At 44.6% G+C, this 16,325-nt stretch overlaps 1 protein-coding gene across 1 annotated transcript; it reads left to right on the plus strand.

Annotated features, from left to right (window-relative positions):
• Nucleotides 1-207: 207 nt before the first annotated feature.
• LOC135514972 (ubiquitin carboxyl-terminal hydrolase 44-like) lies at nt 208-15,491 on the plus strand. Its single transcript, XM_064938738.1, is given in 7 exon segments — nt 208-312; nt 1,996-2,878; nt 2,881-3,698; nt 12,080-12,278; nt 14,415-14,523; nt 14,705-14,946; nt 15,091-15,491. Coding segments are annotated over 6 exon segments (2,241 nt in total). The 5' UTR covers nt 208-312; nt 1,996-2,130; the 3' UTR covers nt 15,216-15,491.
• Nucleotides 15,492-16,325: the final 834 nt, after the last annotated feature.

Genomic DNA, 16,325 nt, shown 5'->3' on the forward strand with positions numbered 1-16,325 from the left:
CTGGCTTCATGAATTTGACATGACAATATCCTGAGATTATGTCACAAAATTGTGCCATCTGTGCTGAGTAGGTTAGAGGTTGCCCCTAACCACTGATACAAAGTCAGATGTTTTCTAATCACCTCAATGATAACGTTTAGAGTTTGGAAAGAATAATCTGATCCTAGATCTGATGTTAGGAGAGGGTCTACCTTGAGCCAGACACTTGACGCTACCCTACCGAGGACGTGCTCGAGCCAACACCACGCGACAAGAGTAGATACAAGATGGCGACCGTTTTAGTACCAGAGGAATAAGTGCCGTGAAGGATAGGTATGGTACTTTTTTAATTTTCGACTTTCTTTACAATTCGTGTCAGTTGTAATGGTGTACACATTCCTCTGAAAACTAACTACCATGTTTGATAAACAATTCAAACCTTGACGCATTGACCCCTAACGTATTTAGACTTGGCTTGACAATATTAGCTTGGTTGCTGCTAGTCATGTAGCTAGCTCTGTTACTCACCACGTTAGCCAACAAACTAGCTGGATACTTTATTATTTTACTAGCGATTGTTTAGCTATCTTACGTTGGATATTCGATTTGTGTTTATTTAGAAGATACATACCGCCCGGCGGAGAGAGAAAGCACAAGGGCACCTTAGGTGCGCGCACGAGCCTTTGATATCCTCCTCGATAAGTTTACGAGTAGGTTCTTGTCAGCAGTAACGTTAGCGGTGTTATAACTATAGATAGTTAGTGACATCAGGATAGAAGAAGGAGCGGTTAGTTACCAGTATTTTGGTGACATTTGTTAGCTAGAGCTAGTTTTCAAAGTTGTCTTGCGGGGACAATTTACCAATGTCGGGCGAGTTAACGTCAGTGAAGTGGTAAACAAGCCTGGGAAAGCTTGCTAGCTCAGTTAGCAGGTTTGAAAACACACATCTCTCGCTTTATGTTTTCAGTGTTGACTGGGTAAAATTAAGCAGAAGCAAAGGAATGTCCTTGCTAGTAACTGTCCACCAGATCTATTGTGGATTTAAAAAAAAAAAACAATGTATCACGATTGTCGATGGTTATAAAACCACAATTGCATTGCATCACGAATGTCGATGGTCATAAAAAATAATTGCATTGATTAAATGTTATATAAAAACAGTGGGAGTCAAAGGGGTACAATGTTGCCAGCCAGAAACTCCTTCAGTGGAAACAGCTACTTATTTAAATCATACACAGGGAGTCTTGCATGGTAAACAAACACCCGTTAGAACTTGGACCTGTGTAGTCAGGGTCGGCCTTGTCCTGTTTCTCCTCCTAAATATACTATAGATTGGCTCATGTAGAAGGGTAACAGTAGCTGGGACTGGGATCCTCTGAGTTTAGTTTCCCTTTTGATCTTCCTATCCACCTCTTTCTCCTTTGCCTTTCTATATCCATCTCTTCTCTTGCCTCTTTCTCTTTGTAAGGCTGCCTGTACACATACAAAGGGTACTCTACCCTCCCAGCTCAGCCCCCCTTTGTTTTCCAGGCTTAAGTCTCCCTTTGGCCCCATTGGGGGGTGATGATGATGGAGCTGAGACTCTAAAACAGAAATCCCCAACCCCAGCAGTTTTCAAACGGTGCTACAGAAGTGCCTAACCCCCCAGGGTTATGCAAACTGTTTTAAAGGGTACATTAGAGGAAGGAAATCTGTAATGGCAGAAAGCCACATCTGATCACCACAGTCAACATTCAGGATATTGTCCTGTTTTTTTGTTGTTGTTTTTTTACAATAAGTACCCATGTTAGAGAGCTAACTGGTAAAATGCATGATCACAAGTTCTTATAAAGACCAGAATGGGTTGTGGGTTAAAAAGGTTTTGATACAATTGTTTTCACTAACAGGCATCTTGTAAAACAAAGGATCTCTTTATACGATTTGGGTAAGGCCTTTACTGAGAGGAGATTAGAGAAGTTTAAAGAGTTTTGTACAACTGCCTTACTCACTCAGTCTCTCTCTTCTCTTCCTCCCCAGATAAAGCCATGCCGTGGGACCGCCCAGCTTCTGTGCTCGCCATGGTGATCTGAAGCCCCAGTGTGGACGTGTCACATCCACACTCGCCTACCCACAGACACACACACGGACTGAGCCCCCCAGCAAGTGTGTGCGATGGACAGGTGTAAGCACGTGGGGCGGCTCAGGCTGGCCCCAGACCACTCCATCCTCAACCCCCAGAAGTGGCACTGCGTGGACTGCAACACCACAGAGTCGGTGTGGGCCTGCCTGGGCTGTGCCCACGTTGCGTGCGGCCGCTACATCGAGGAGCACGCCCTGCAGCACTTCCTGCAGCATCACCACCCGTTGGCCATAGAGGTCAATGAGCTCTACGTCTTCTGCTACCTATGTGACGACTACGTGCTCAACGACAACGCGACGGGAGACCTCAAGCTGCTGCGCTCCACGCTCAGTGCCATCCAGAGCCAGCGCTACGAGGTCACCACCCGCTCAGGACGCATCTTGAGATCAGCTAGCGCTCCGCCCGACGCCCCCCAGCCCTGCGGCTCCAGCGAACTGCAGCTGAGGGACGAGGACCGCATGTTCACGGCGCTCTGGCACCGCCGCCGGGCACTGATGGGTCGAGTGTTCCACACCTGGTTCAGCCTGACGGAAGGGGGGAAGAGGAGGGAGGAGGAGGAGAGACAGAGAGAGGAGGAGGAGAGGAGGAGGAAGGAGTTGAGAGAGAGGAGGAAGACGTTGAAGAGGCAGCTACAGGAAGCGTTGGAGAGTGCCCCACCCAGGAAGAGTCACCGCCTGAGGAGAGCCAGCCAGAGAGCTGCTGCCGCCGCTGCTGTCACCCCCTCCTCCACACGAACACGCACCCACAGCACCACTTACACACCCCAGACCCCCTTGCCCCACAACCAAGAACCCAGAGCCCCGCCACTCACACCCCCAAGAGAATGGGCCGCCCCACTAAAACCCCTGCGCCCAAACCCTCTCGCTACTCAACCCCCTTTTCTTCCACCAAAGGCAAACCCAGAGCCGCCTCTGCCCAAGCCCGGACCGCCCCCTCCCCGGCCCCCCGCCGTGCCCCCCCCAAACAGGGCGACTCGCCCCTCAAACGGCGGCCCACTGTCACTCCGGGTGTCACGGGACTGCGTAACCTAGGCAACACGTGCTACATGAACTCCATCCTGCAGGTGCTGAGCCACCTTCACATCTTCAGGGAGTGTTTCCTCCGGCTGGACCTGACGCAGGCCCTGGAGCTGCTGGCCTCGGCCGTTCACGGACAGCTGGTGGTTCCCAGCCCCGGGGGCCCTGTGTCGTCCTTCCCGCTGGCCCAGAGGAGAGGCCCCCAGGTGGGTGCTGGGCTAAGCGGGGGTGCCTCCAGGGCCCGGAGCATGGAGCTGATTCAGCCCAAGGAGCCCAGCTCCAAGCACATCTCCCTGTGCCACGAGCTGCACACACTCTTCCAGGTGATGTGGTCGGGCAAGTGGGCGCTGGTGTCGCCCTTTGCCATGCTGCACTCGGTGTGGCAGCTGATCCCAGCCTTCCGGGGCTACGCCCAGCAGGATGCCCAGGAGTTCCTGTGTGAGCTGCTTGACAAGGTGCAGCACGAGCTGGAGAGCACAGGGACTCACACGCCGCCCGCTGGTGTGTCAACCGGACAGAGACATCTCATCAAGCAGGTGCTCAGCATAGTCAACACCATCTTCCACGGTCAGCTCCTCAGCCAGGTAAGAGAGAGAGAGGCACACACTCTCCCAAACACAGATATACACAGACTGATACACATTTTTATACTGATAAACACACACACTTTTGTGATTCACCAGTCTGGACATGGTTTAAAATGGATTGAAAAGGGATTAAAAGGTCTTTACATTCATTAGTAGTGATCTTACTGGAGGATTTGGATGGGAGCTTATACTGCACAATGTGTGTGACTGTTACCACATTTTTGTCTTGATAGCAATATAAAATAAATATATATAAAATACAATATGCCAAAATGATACCGTCTAAATGTGCTTGGCTCCAATCAAGAAATGGGGACATTTCAATGGCAGATCAACACATTCTGAAGCTCCATCATCTTAATAGTTAATGGAAGGGTAAATCCATTTGAATTCATAAACTTTTCGACGGAACCCCTTTTGATTTGAACTAAACCTTCCATACTTGCCCATTGTAGAACGGCTCAGAAAGTGACTTTTTGGACCCGAATGCCAAAACACTCGAGATAAAAGTGCTCGAAGTTGACCCCTTTTGCATACCATACCAAGAGACATCCATGTCTTCATCAATGGAAAAGATAAATGGTTGAGATTTATATAATTTTAAAGTTTACAAAAAGCATTGTCAAATTACTTGATTTTTGTTTTGTTATTGACATTTTTTAACCTCTACCGTTCAAAAGTTTGGGGTCACGTAGAAATTTATTTTGTTTTCCATGAAAACATACGTGAAATTAGTTGCAAAATGAATAGGAAATATAGTCAAGATGTTGACGAGGTTCAAAATAATGATTTTTAATTTAAATAATAATTGTCCTTCAAACTTTGCTTTCATCAAAGAATCCTCCATTTGTGGCAATTCTCCAAGATGTTAGCCAATCAGTCTATCCGTTTGTGTGATCCTTGAGATCAGAGATTTAATGACCCTGATCCTGTTTACAGAAGCAAATACTTTTTATGTGAAGGTGGGTGCTGTATATAACAACTATTATTTTTAGATCTCAGTCTCTATTTTTACGAAATTTACTTGTACAAAATTTAAGATTGAGAATGCCATTATTTTTTTCTATAACTTTCTGGAGTTGGAGCTCGCCGAGTCAGGAGTGTCTGTCTGCGAGCAGGCCTGCTACCCGAGTGCAGGTGCGCACTGAAGGCTAGGAGCGGAGAAGTGGTTATCGGATTGGAAAACCTGATGCGCTGTGGGAAAATCTAGGTCTACAGGTCATTGCGCACCTGTGCTGAAAGACCTCTAAAAACCGTATTATGTATCTGTTACTGTGCCTGCTCTTTACTCAATGCCATCCTGGATTAAATAGGCTGAATGATCAATGGGTGAGTGAATTATCTTCGCCTTATGCCCTAAGATTTGCAAAGACTCCGACGAGACCATGTCAATACCACCAGCAACTTGGTCTCTCTCTGCAATTACATTTGTACCACTCTCAAACGCAACTGGACCTATACTTGATGGCATTCTTCCAAAATCAAAAACTATTGAATTACATTTTTTCCTGTGTTTGTTTTATTCACAATGGTGCTGCCTCCACCAAGTCCTCACTCATTGGGCAATTGAGATATATTGTTATGCTTTTATTGTTGATTTCTGGTAATGTGTGACCAAACCCTGGGCCGGTAGATACCATGCAATCTCCCTATGATTTTGAAAATAGAGCAGGTTTTGGCCTCTTGCATGTTTAATGTCAGAAGTCTATTTCCAGAAATAGGCATGATTAGAATATGCAGTCGTAATTGTTTTATCAGATACTTGGCTCATGTAATCTGTGTCAAATAACTCAATTTCTATTGATGGGTACACAGTTTTTTTTAGAATGGCTCGGGTGAGTAAAGGGGTTAGAATTTATATGATATCTGAGTTTAACACCCCTGAAATTCTCTCAATTACCAAAGCCAAACATTTTTAATTGCTTGCGGTTAAAGTAAACGTATATGAGGACTCCCACATCACTGTAGTCTGCTGCTACAGACCAGCATCAGGAGACGCACTTAACTCTCTTTCTGATGTCATGCACAAGCTAAATGACTCTGAATTCATTCTGTTGGGAGATTTGAACTGGGACATGCTTAGATCTGTATCGGTCTCTTTTAAAGAACTGTGTGACTCTGAATCTCGCTCAATTAATTAATGTGCCAACAAGACCGAATCCCAGAGCACCTAACAAATCCACGCTATTGGACATTATTTTAACGAATACCCCTCACAAATACACATCAACTGGGATATTCTGTAATGATGTCAGTGATCACTGCAATTGCTTGTGTTAGAAATACAAAAATGCCCCAAGCCAAACCCCATTATATTTTTAAAAGACATTTTAGACAGTTTGATGAGCAAGCGTTCTTACATGATCTGTACCATAATATTGACAGAGCAAGTCTGATTCCCGATGTTGACACTGCCTGGGACTATTTTTATGACATTTGTGTCGATTTCGGATAAGCATTCCCCAGTGAAGAAATTTTGAATCAGTGGAGGGGACAATCCCTGGTTTTCAGATAACTTGGCAGAATTAATTGGAAAGATAAATATCTCTTGGGCTCAAGCTAGACATACAAATGCTCCTGTTGACTGTACCTTCTTCAGAGCGCGAAGAAACAAATGCAAAGGATTGATCAGGAAGTCCAAATCAGATTACTATTTAAATGCTGTCACAGAGAACTTAAACAACCCTACCAAGTTCTGGAAGCGAATCAAATCAGTGTCGTGTTGTAATGTATCCTCTGGCCTTCCTGACCATTTAATGATGGATTCTAATGAAGTGAAGGACAAAGCTGATTTTGGAGGGGTTTTTAACAATCACTTCATATCTGCTGGTTCAGTTTTTGATAATGGTGGGGCCAAGGCCTCTAATGTAAGCTCTGTTACTGTCAACTATGATATAGGCCCTCATGTGAACCATTCTTTTTTTTTGTAACAGTATTCTTTTGGAAATGTAATTTTCATCATAGGTACACTTCAACTATGACAGACAAAATGAGAGAAAAAAAATCCAGAAAATCACATTGTAGGATTTTTAATGAATTTATTTGCAAATTATGGTGGAAAATAAGTATTTGGTCAATAACAAAAGTTTATCTCTACTTTGTTATATACCCTTTGTTGGCAATGACAGAGGTCAAACGTTTTCTGTAAGTCTTCACAAGGTTTTCACACACTGTTGCTGGCATTTTGGCCCATTCCTCCATGCAGATCTCCTCTCGAGCAGTGATGTTTTGGGGCTGTTGCTGGGCAACACAGACTTTCAACTCCCTCCAAAGATTTTCTATGGGGTTGAGATCTGGAGACTGGCTAGGCCACTCCAGGACCTTGAAATGCTTCTTACGAAGCCACTCCTTCGTTGCCCGGGCGGTGTGTTTGGGATCATTGTCATACTGAAAGACCCAGCCACATTTCATCTTCAATGGCCTTGCTGATGGAAGGAGGTTTTCACTCAAAATCTCACGATACATGGCCCCATTCATTCTTTCCTTTACACGGATCAGTCGTCCTGGTCCCTTTGCAGAAAAACAGCCCCAAAGCATGTTGTTTCCACACCCAAGCTTCACAGTAGGTATGGTGTTCTTTGGATGCAACTCAGCATTCTTTGTCCTCCAAACACGTTGAGTTTTTACCAAAAAGTTATATTTTGGTTTCATCTGACCATATGACATTCTCCCAACCTTCTTCTGGATCATCCAAATGCTCTCTAGCAAACTTCAGACGGGCCTGGACATGTACTGGCTTAAGCAGGGGGACACGTCTGGCACTGCAGGATATGAGTCCCTGGCGGCGTAGTGTGTTACTGATGGTAGGCTTTGTTACTTTGGTCCCATTTCTCTGCAGGTCATTCACTAGGTCCCCCCATGTGGTTCTGGGATTTTTGCTCACCGTTCTTGTGATCATTTTGACCCCACGGGGTGAGATCTTGCGTGGAGCCCCAGATCGAGGGAGATTATCAGTGGTCTTTTATGTCTTCCATTTCCTAATAATTGCTCCCACAGTTGATTTCTTCAAACCAAGCTGCTTACCTATTGCAGATTCAGTCTTCCCAGCCTGGTGCAGGTCTACAATTTTGTTTCTGGTGTCCTTTGACAGGTCTTTGGTCTTGGCCATAGTGGAGTTTGGAGTGTGACTGTTTGAGGTTGTGGACATGTGTCTTTTATACTGATAACAAGTTCAAACAGGTGCCATTAATACAGGTAACGAGTGGAGGACAGAGGAGCCTCTTAAAGAAGAAGTTACAGGTCTGTGAGATCCAGAAATCTTGCTTGTTTGTAGGTGACCAAATACTTATTTTCCACCATAATTTGCAAATAAATTCATTAAAAATCCTACAATGTGATTTTCTGGATTTTTTCCCCTCATTTTGTCTGTCATAGTTGAAGTGTTCCTATGATGAAAATTGCAGACCTCTCTCATCTTTTTAAGTGGGAGAACTTGCACAATTGGTGGCTGACTAAATACTTTTTTGCCCCACTGTATGTGTTCATCTACAAAGCCCTTTTGGGTAAACTCCCTCTTTACCTCTGTAGTATGGTCTCCTTCACCACCAATAGTTACCATACCCGGTCTGCTAGGTGGTTGCTACTTAAAGTTCCCAGGACATTCACAGTATTAGGCAAGACTGCCTTCTCTTCTTGTGCACCAGACATATGGAATAGTCTACAATCCATGCTTCATCTAGATATGTTAGTGTCACTGAATGAATTTAAAATATCGATGGGAGACTGTTACAGAGGAGTGTAAATGCTTTTTTTATGTTGTATGTTTTAATTATGTAATGTATTGATTGTTGCTGCCTTCTTGGCCAGGTCTCATTTGAAAAATAGACTCTTGTGTCTCAATGGGCTTTTTCATGGTTAAATTTTTTTTTTTTAAATACAGCCTTGCAGACCTTTGGCATTCTAGTTGTCAATGCGTCAAGGTAATCTGAAGAGATTTCACCCCATGCTTCCTGAAACATCTCCCACAAGTTGGATTGGTTTGATGGGCACTTCTTACGTACCATACGGTCAAGCTGCTCTCACAACAGCTCAAACGGGTTGAGAACTGGTGACTGCTGGCCACACCATTATTGACAGAATACCAGCTGACTGCTTCTTCCCTAAATGGTTCTTGCATAGTTTGAAGCTGTGCTTTGGGTCATTGTCCTGTTGTAGGAGGAAATTGGCTCCAATTAAGCTCCGTCCCCGTTGCAATTCTGCCTAGAAGGCCAGCATCCCAGAGTCGCCTTTTTGCTGCTGACGTTGATTGGTGTTTTGCGGGTACTATTTCAAAAGATTGGGGTCACTTAGAAATTTCCTTGTTTTTGAAAGAAAAGCAATTTTTTTTGTCTATTAAAATAACATCAAATTGATTTCATGTTGTAAATGACTATTGTAGCTGGAAACGGCTGATTTTTAATGGAATATCTACATAGGCATACAGAGGCCCATTATCAGCAACCATCACTCCTGTGTTCCAATGGCACGTTGTGTTACCTAATCCAAGTTTATCATTTTAAAATGCTAATTTATTAGAAAACCTGTTTGCAATTATGTTAGCACAGCTGAAAACTGTTGTCCTGATTAAAGAAGCAATAAAACTGTTTTTCTTTAGACAAGTTGAGTATCTGGAGCATCAGCATTTGTTGGTTCGATTACAGGCTCAAAATGGCCAGAAACAAAGACTTTCTTCTGAAACTCGTCAGTCTGTTCTTGTTCTGAGAAATGAAGGCTATTCCATGTGAGAAATTGCCAAGAAACTGAAGATCTCTTACAATGCTGTGTACTACTCCCTTCACAGAACAGCGCAAACGGGCTCTATCCAGAATAGAAAGAAGAGTGGGAGGCCCCGGTGCACAACTGAGCAAGAGGACAAGTACATGGAGTGTCTAGTTGGAGAAACAGACACCTCACAAGTCCTCAACTGGCAGCTTCATTAAATAGGACCCGCACAACAACACTCAACATCAACAGTGGAGAGGCGAATCTGGGATGCTGGCCCTCAAGGTCATTTACAACATTAACAATGTCTACACTGTTTCTGATCAATTTGATGTTATTTTAACCTGTCTAGGACACACACGTTCCGCTAATGGAACCATTTCTGTGAAATCAAATTGTCCACTTAGGAAGCAGCACTGATTGACAATACATTTCACATGCTGTTGTGCAAATGGAATAGACAACAGGTGGAAATTATAGGCAATTAGCAAGACACCCTCAATAAAGGAGTGGTTCTGCAGGTGGTGACCACAGACTACTTCTCAGTTCCTATGCTTCCTGGCTGATGTTTTGGTCACTTTTGAATGCTGGCGGTACTTTCACTCTAGTGGTAGCATGAGACGGAGTCTACAACCCACACAAGTGGCTCAGGTAGTGCAGCTCATCCAGGATGGCACAACAATGCAAGCTCCGGCAAGAAGGTTTGCTGTGTCTGTTAGCGTAGTGTCCAGAGCTTGGAGGCGCTACCAGGAGACAGGCCAGTACATCAGGAGACGTGGAGGAGGCCGTAGGAGGGCAACAACCCAGCAGCAGGACCGGTACCTCCGCCTTTGTGCAAGGAGGAGCAGGAGGAGCACTGCCCAGAGCCTTGCAAAATGACCTCCAGCAGGCCACAAATGTGCATGTGTCTGCTCAAACGGTCAGAAACAGACTCCATGAGGGTGGTATGAGGGCCCGACGTCCACAGGTGGGGGTTTTGCTTTCAGCCCAACACCGTGCAGGATGTTTGGCATTTGCCAGAGAACACCAAGATTGGCAAATTCGCCATTGGCGCCCTGTGCTTTTCACAGATGAAAGCAGGTTCACACTGAGCAAATGTGACAGACGTGACAGAGTCTGGAGGCGCAGTGGAGAACGTTCTGCTGCCTGCAACATCCTCCAGCATGACCGGTTTGGCGGTGGGTCAGTCATGGTGTGGGGTGGCATTTCTTTGGGGGGCCGCACAGCCCTCCATGTGCTCACCAGAGGTAGCCTGACTGCCATTCGGTACCGAGATGAGATCCTCAGACCACTTGAGACCATATGCTGGTGCGGTTGGCCCTGGGTTCCTCCTAATGCAAGACAATGCTAGACCTCATGTGGCTGGAGTGTGTCAGCAGTTCCTGCAAGAGGAAGGCATTGATGCTATGGACTGGCCCGCCCGTTCCCCAGACCTGAATCCAATTGAGCACATCTGGGACATCATGTCTCGCTCCATCCACCAACGCCACATTGCACCACAGACTGTCCAGGAGTTGGCGGATGCTTTAGTCCAGGCCTGGGAGGAGATCCCTCAGGAGACAATCCGCCACCTCATCAGGACCATGCCCAGGCGTTGTAGGGAGGTCATACAGGCACGTGGAGGCCACACACACGACTGAGCCTCATTTTGACTTGTTTTAAGGACATTACATCAAAGTTGGGTCAGCCTGTAGTGTGGTTTTCCACTTTAATTTTGAGTGTGACTCCAAATCCAGACCTCCATGGGTTGATAAATTTGATTTCCATTGATATTTTTTGCGTGATTTTTGTTGTCAGCACATTCAACTATGTAAAGAATAAAGTATTTTACAAGAATATTTCATTCATTCAGATCTAGGATGTGTTATTTTAGTGTTCCCTTTATTTTTTGAGCAGTGTATTAGCATCGAGGACAGAGCAGGATGCAGTTCACTGGGCACGCAATTCATCCAAAGTGAAAATGCTGCCCTCTATCCCTAACATGGACAAAATGTGTTTTTCTTTGACAAACAAGGGAATTTCTACGTGGCCCCAAACTTTTGAACGGTAGTGTATATTTTTAAAGAAATTATCAAATAGTTTTACAACTCTGTTTGTAAGCATTTTAAATTATATCAAACTCAACCATTTATCTTTTCCAGTGATAAAGACATGGATGTCTCACGCTGTAGGGGGGAATGCAAAACTTTGAACACCTTATATCTCCTGAATGTTTTCAGGTTCAAAAGTCCATTTCAGATCACTTCTTCCATTGCCAAACATGTATGGAAAGGTTTGTTTAAATCAAAAGGGATGCTGTCTAAAGTGATTGAATTCAAATCGATTTACCCGTAATCGAGTGAGTGAGTGTGACTGAACGTGTGTACTTTCTGCTTCGGTGTGTGTGAAAGAGAGTGTCTTGAGTTCTCTGAGCATACACCCACACCTGCTCTTTCTTAACAAGGGGGTGAGTGTGTGTGAGTGGGGGGGGGAATGTTTCTAAAGCTGTGTATCTCAGACAATCCAGTTCCTGTGTGTGCTACTGCGTTAGTTAGCTCAGCTGCCCTTGGCTTGCCTTCACACAACTCCCTTTCATCCTCACTTTCTCCCTCCTCTCACTCTTTTGCCCCCCCAACTCTCACTTTCTCCCTCTCTCTCTGCCCCACCTCTTTCTCTCTCTTCTCTTCCCCCTCCATCAGGTGACGTGTCTAGCATGTGACCACCGCTCCAACACGGTGGAACCCTTCTGGGACCTATCGCTGGAGTTCCCCGAGCGTTACCACAGCAACAGCCGAGAGAGCGCAGCGCAGGTCTCGTGCCAGCTGACGGAGATGCTGGCCAAGTTCACGGAGACTGAAGCCCTGGAGGGCAACATCTACGCCTGCGACCAGTGCAACAGTGAGTGACGGAGGCACACACAAACACACATTCATTCAATGGTAAGTTTGTTAGGGGTACAGTAATTTTGCCAAAGCAGTTAGTTTTCCCGATATTTCTGTCTGCATGTCAAACTACCATCCAGTGCTTTAGTTAGACTGAGTGAGTATTCACATAGCCCTGTCTAGAGCATGTGGCCTTAGATGGAGCGGAGCATGCTAAATTTGACTGTAGCGAGTTTCCCAAAGGCTGGAGCGTCGGCCTTCTCGCCCACTCCAATTTTGCTCCAGTAGCTCTCACTTCATAAGCTCAGGGCATGCCCGGACCAGCATGCATTTGTAGTCTACTTGTGTGCTGCTTTATCTCCTTGCTTTAGTTACTGTTATCTAGTATGCTATATATTTTCAGAAAGGAACTGATAAAACACACCGGTGAAAAATCAAGGTGACTTACAAAGATGAGGAGCAAGAGAGGGAGTGCAGGGATATTGTGTCGACAACTAAAGAATCACTGTGGAATCTGAAAAAGACAGGTATCCCGAAAGCATGATGGTGTACTTAGTATGTGCACACGCTAACAGAAAATAACGAGTTTGGTAGCTAGCTATGTCATTGTAGCAAAGTATTTAAAAAAATTGATCTCTTAAACCCCATCTTATTAGCATAATACAAAAGTTCCCATAAAAATCTCAGTTTAAGCTCAATATGTTTTTTTTGCATTGGATGCGTCTCCATCCACTGCATCTGCCTATGTCGCATTTCCGCATCTGCGGTGAGAGGTGACAGAGCTAAAAGCGGTGTTTCTCACCATGAGATATCCCGAAAATTGGTCTTCACACAAAATCATCTGTAGCGTGTGAACGGTTTGGCGCTCAAACTATTACGACCCCTCTGGACTGATGACCCTTCTCACGAACATGATGTTGTTCTCCGTTTTGCTCTACGACCCCCACAAATGCCTTGGGACTCGTCTGAAGTCGGTACAGCCGATCTGCCAAATTCTGTCTGTAGCATCCAAACAGTTTGGGCTACATACTAATATGACCCTTTGTGCGAAGGTGAGACTCACGAACAGGTTGGTTGTTTTGCTCTAGGACACCCACAGGCCTCACAACTCGTCTAAAGGTCCCCCAGTACCAGATGAAATAATGAGTGGAAGTATATATGGAGACTGTTTTGTGCCAAAAATAAGGTGTTAAATACATGTAAAAAAAGAAACAAATGTTTGCTGATCTTTCTTATATCTCTCAGATATAGGACAGACACTTCAAAACAAACATCCTTTAGATTTTTTTTGGGGGGGGGATTATTTGTTCCATGTAGTGAATCTGTTATTCATTGCGTTTGTATTGGCCAAAACATGTTTTTCATTAAAAAGATGTATAAATTGTTTTGATACTTCAAGGGGTCTTAAAATTCCAAATCAAATAGCAAAATGATCCTTGGTATGACACTTTAAACAGTTCCATATAGCTTAGTCCTGTGTGGCTCAGTTGGTAGAGCATGGCGCCCCCATTCCCCTGGGACCACCCATATGTAAAAAAAAAAGTAGTGGCCCCACCGTTTAAGAGCTTTGGACAAAATAAATGGGATATATTATTATATTATATATTAACCCCCACTCCGGCATAGACCGTGTTTAGAGCCAAAAATAATGGGTTAAATACACGTATAAAAAAATATAATAACAAATGTTTCCTGATCTTATATCTCTCAAATATAGGACAGACACTTCAGGACTAATTTAATTTAGATATTTTTAGGGAACTATCTGTTCCATAATGCATTTGTATGGGCTAATAGAATGAAGGTCCCCCCCTCCAAAAAAATCATCAAATTATATATTTTTGTTATAGTCCAACGGGTCTTAAAATTCCAAATCCAATAGCTAAATGCTCCTGTGACGCCCGGGGTTACCGCAGTAAAACCACCCGAACCTCACCCGGCTTAGAAAGGGCTAAGACTCTGGGTTAAATGTTTAGTTCATTTTTGTTCTATTATCTATACAATCATTGGTTTTGGCTCAATAGGCCTATTGAGCCTATTTTGGCTAATAGGCATATTCTCTTTCAAGGAGGTAAGCACTGCCCCATGAGCGGGATTTCCACATGCTCAACTCACTACTCTGGTCCTGTCTAATGCTCACTCTTGTCTCTAGGTAAGCGGCGGAGGTTCTCCTCCAAGCCTGTCATCCTGACTGAAGCTCAGAAACAGCTGATGGTTCACAAACTGCCTCAGGTCCTGCGCCTGCACCTCAAACGCTTCAGGTATTGACCGCATTATGACCACACACAATGACTACAACACACCCATGCACCTCAAACACTGCAGGTAACCATTGAGCACATAGCAATTGCTCAAGAACCATAACACAACCATGCATTTGAAACACCCTAGCTGTCTTATTTGGTGATTTGGTCTGTTGATGTGCTTGTGATTGGTCGTCAGGTGGTCTGGGAGAAACCACAGGGAGAAGATCGGGGTCCACGTCAGCTTTGACCAGCTCCTCAACATGGAGCCATACTGCTGCAGAGACCCCTCCCCCAAGGGCTCGCCATACTCCAGTCCGGCCCCAGCCGGCTCCCCGACCCCCAAACACTTCCTGTACGAACTGTCCGCTGTGGTGATGCATCATGGGAAGGGCTTTGGCTCTGGCCACTACACTGCCTACTGCTACAATAAAGAAGGAAGTAAGAACATCTCACGCACACGCAAAATACATTTTTATGTGAAAGATTACAAATACAAAGGTGAGACACAACCTTCTCTTGATACATTTTCTTGGAATTGACCTACATCTAATACCCTTTCTCTCTTCTCCTTTTCCCTGTCAGGGTTCTGGGTCCACTGTAATGACTCTAAGCTGAATGTGTGTTCTGTGGAGGAGGTGTGTGGTGCCCAGGCCTACATACTCTTCTACACGCAGCGCTTCACTCAGGACAAAGACAGGCCGCTATAGGACCAGGACCCACTGAGCCCCGCCCCAAACCCTCCTCCTTTGTACCTCAGCAGTCCAGTGACGTGACATCATCAGCATTACCACCACCACCAAAACATCTCAAACCCCCCCCCCTTCCTTTGTGTTCATTTTATCTCCTCTGGGGGGAGGAATGATAATTTTATCATTTATTTTTCTAAAAGACACAAAGGACAGTCTTTTTTTACATTTATTTTTGTCTTTGTGAATCTCTTGTACATGTTGTTTATATGGGTTTTAAAAGAAAAGGAAAACATGTTTGATAGTGTACAGGTTTATTTTATCAAGAGTATCAGCCAAGTTGTGCGTTGTATTATAGACACGCCTTTACAGGAGTAGAGACAGACTTTTGCCAGGTGTGACTGTGTAATCTGTCGTTCAGATTTATTCAGGTGTCAACCTTCTGCGCTCTGTTTTTCTTTTTCTCAAACGATTTCTCACAGCCACTTTAGACAGTTGACTAAGGGATGTCACAGTCAGTCAAATTCTCAACTGGAATGTAGACTGAAACAGATAATTCCCTCCATAAATAGTCTTTAGATTTTAACCCCTTTAGTTTCGCCAGAGACATAAGGGGAAGCGAGACACCTCCCTCGCTCCTATTTTCTGATTCATATATAGTCAATGAACTAAGCAGACCAGACCCAGCTGCTAATGCATTGGTGCCTATGGGAGAGCCACCACTTAAGTGGACCGCTGATATTTAAAAAAGAAAAAGATAAACAGCCTGAGTGGGACATCTTAATTTATCCACCATCTTTGATATCGCTCTCTGTAGTAAGTCCGGTCAGTCAGGAAATGGTTCTTAATTGACTACTGACCTCACACCAAAGCACGAGGGAAACGTTTAAAAAGTATCTCAGCTTCCCCAAAAACAATTACAGAACATTTGCAAGATATATTATTTGATTGCTTTCGGAAAATCTTATTTTATAACCAGTTTCCAGCTGAATGCTGCCCTCTGTCTTCAACTTTTGGTTGGTATCCCGACAGCAGTCATAATTGTCATAGAAAAGTGCCCTTCGTTATCAGAACATATCTATTTTTGTAGTGCATTTGGTATCAGTTCTTTGTAGCAGTCCTACCCAGGCC

Source organism: Oncorhynchus masou, chromosome 26, assembly GCF_036934945.1.
Source record: "Oncorhynchus masou masou isolate Uvic2021 chromosome 26, UVic_Omas_1.1, whole genome shotgun sequence".
In the NCBI taxonomy this organism is placed as follows: domain Eukaryota; kingdom Metazoa; phylum Chordata; class Actinopteri; order Salmoniformes; family Salmonidae; genus Oncorhynchus; species Oncorhynchus masou.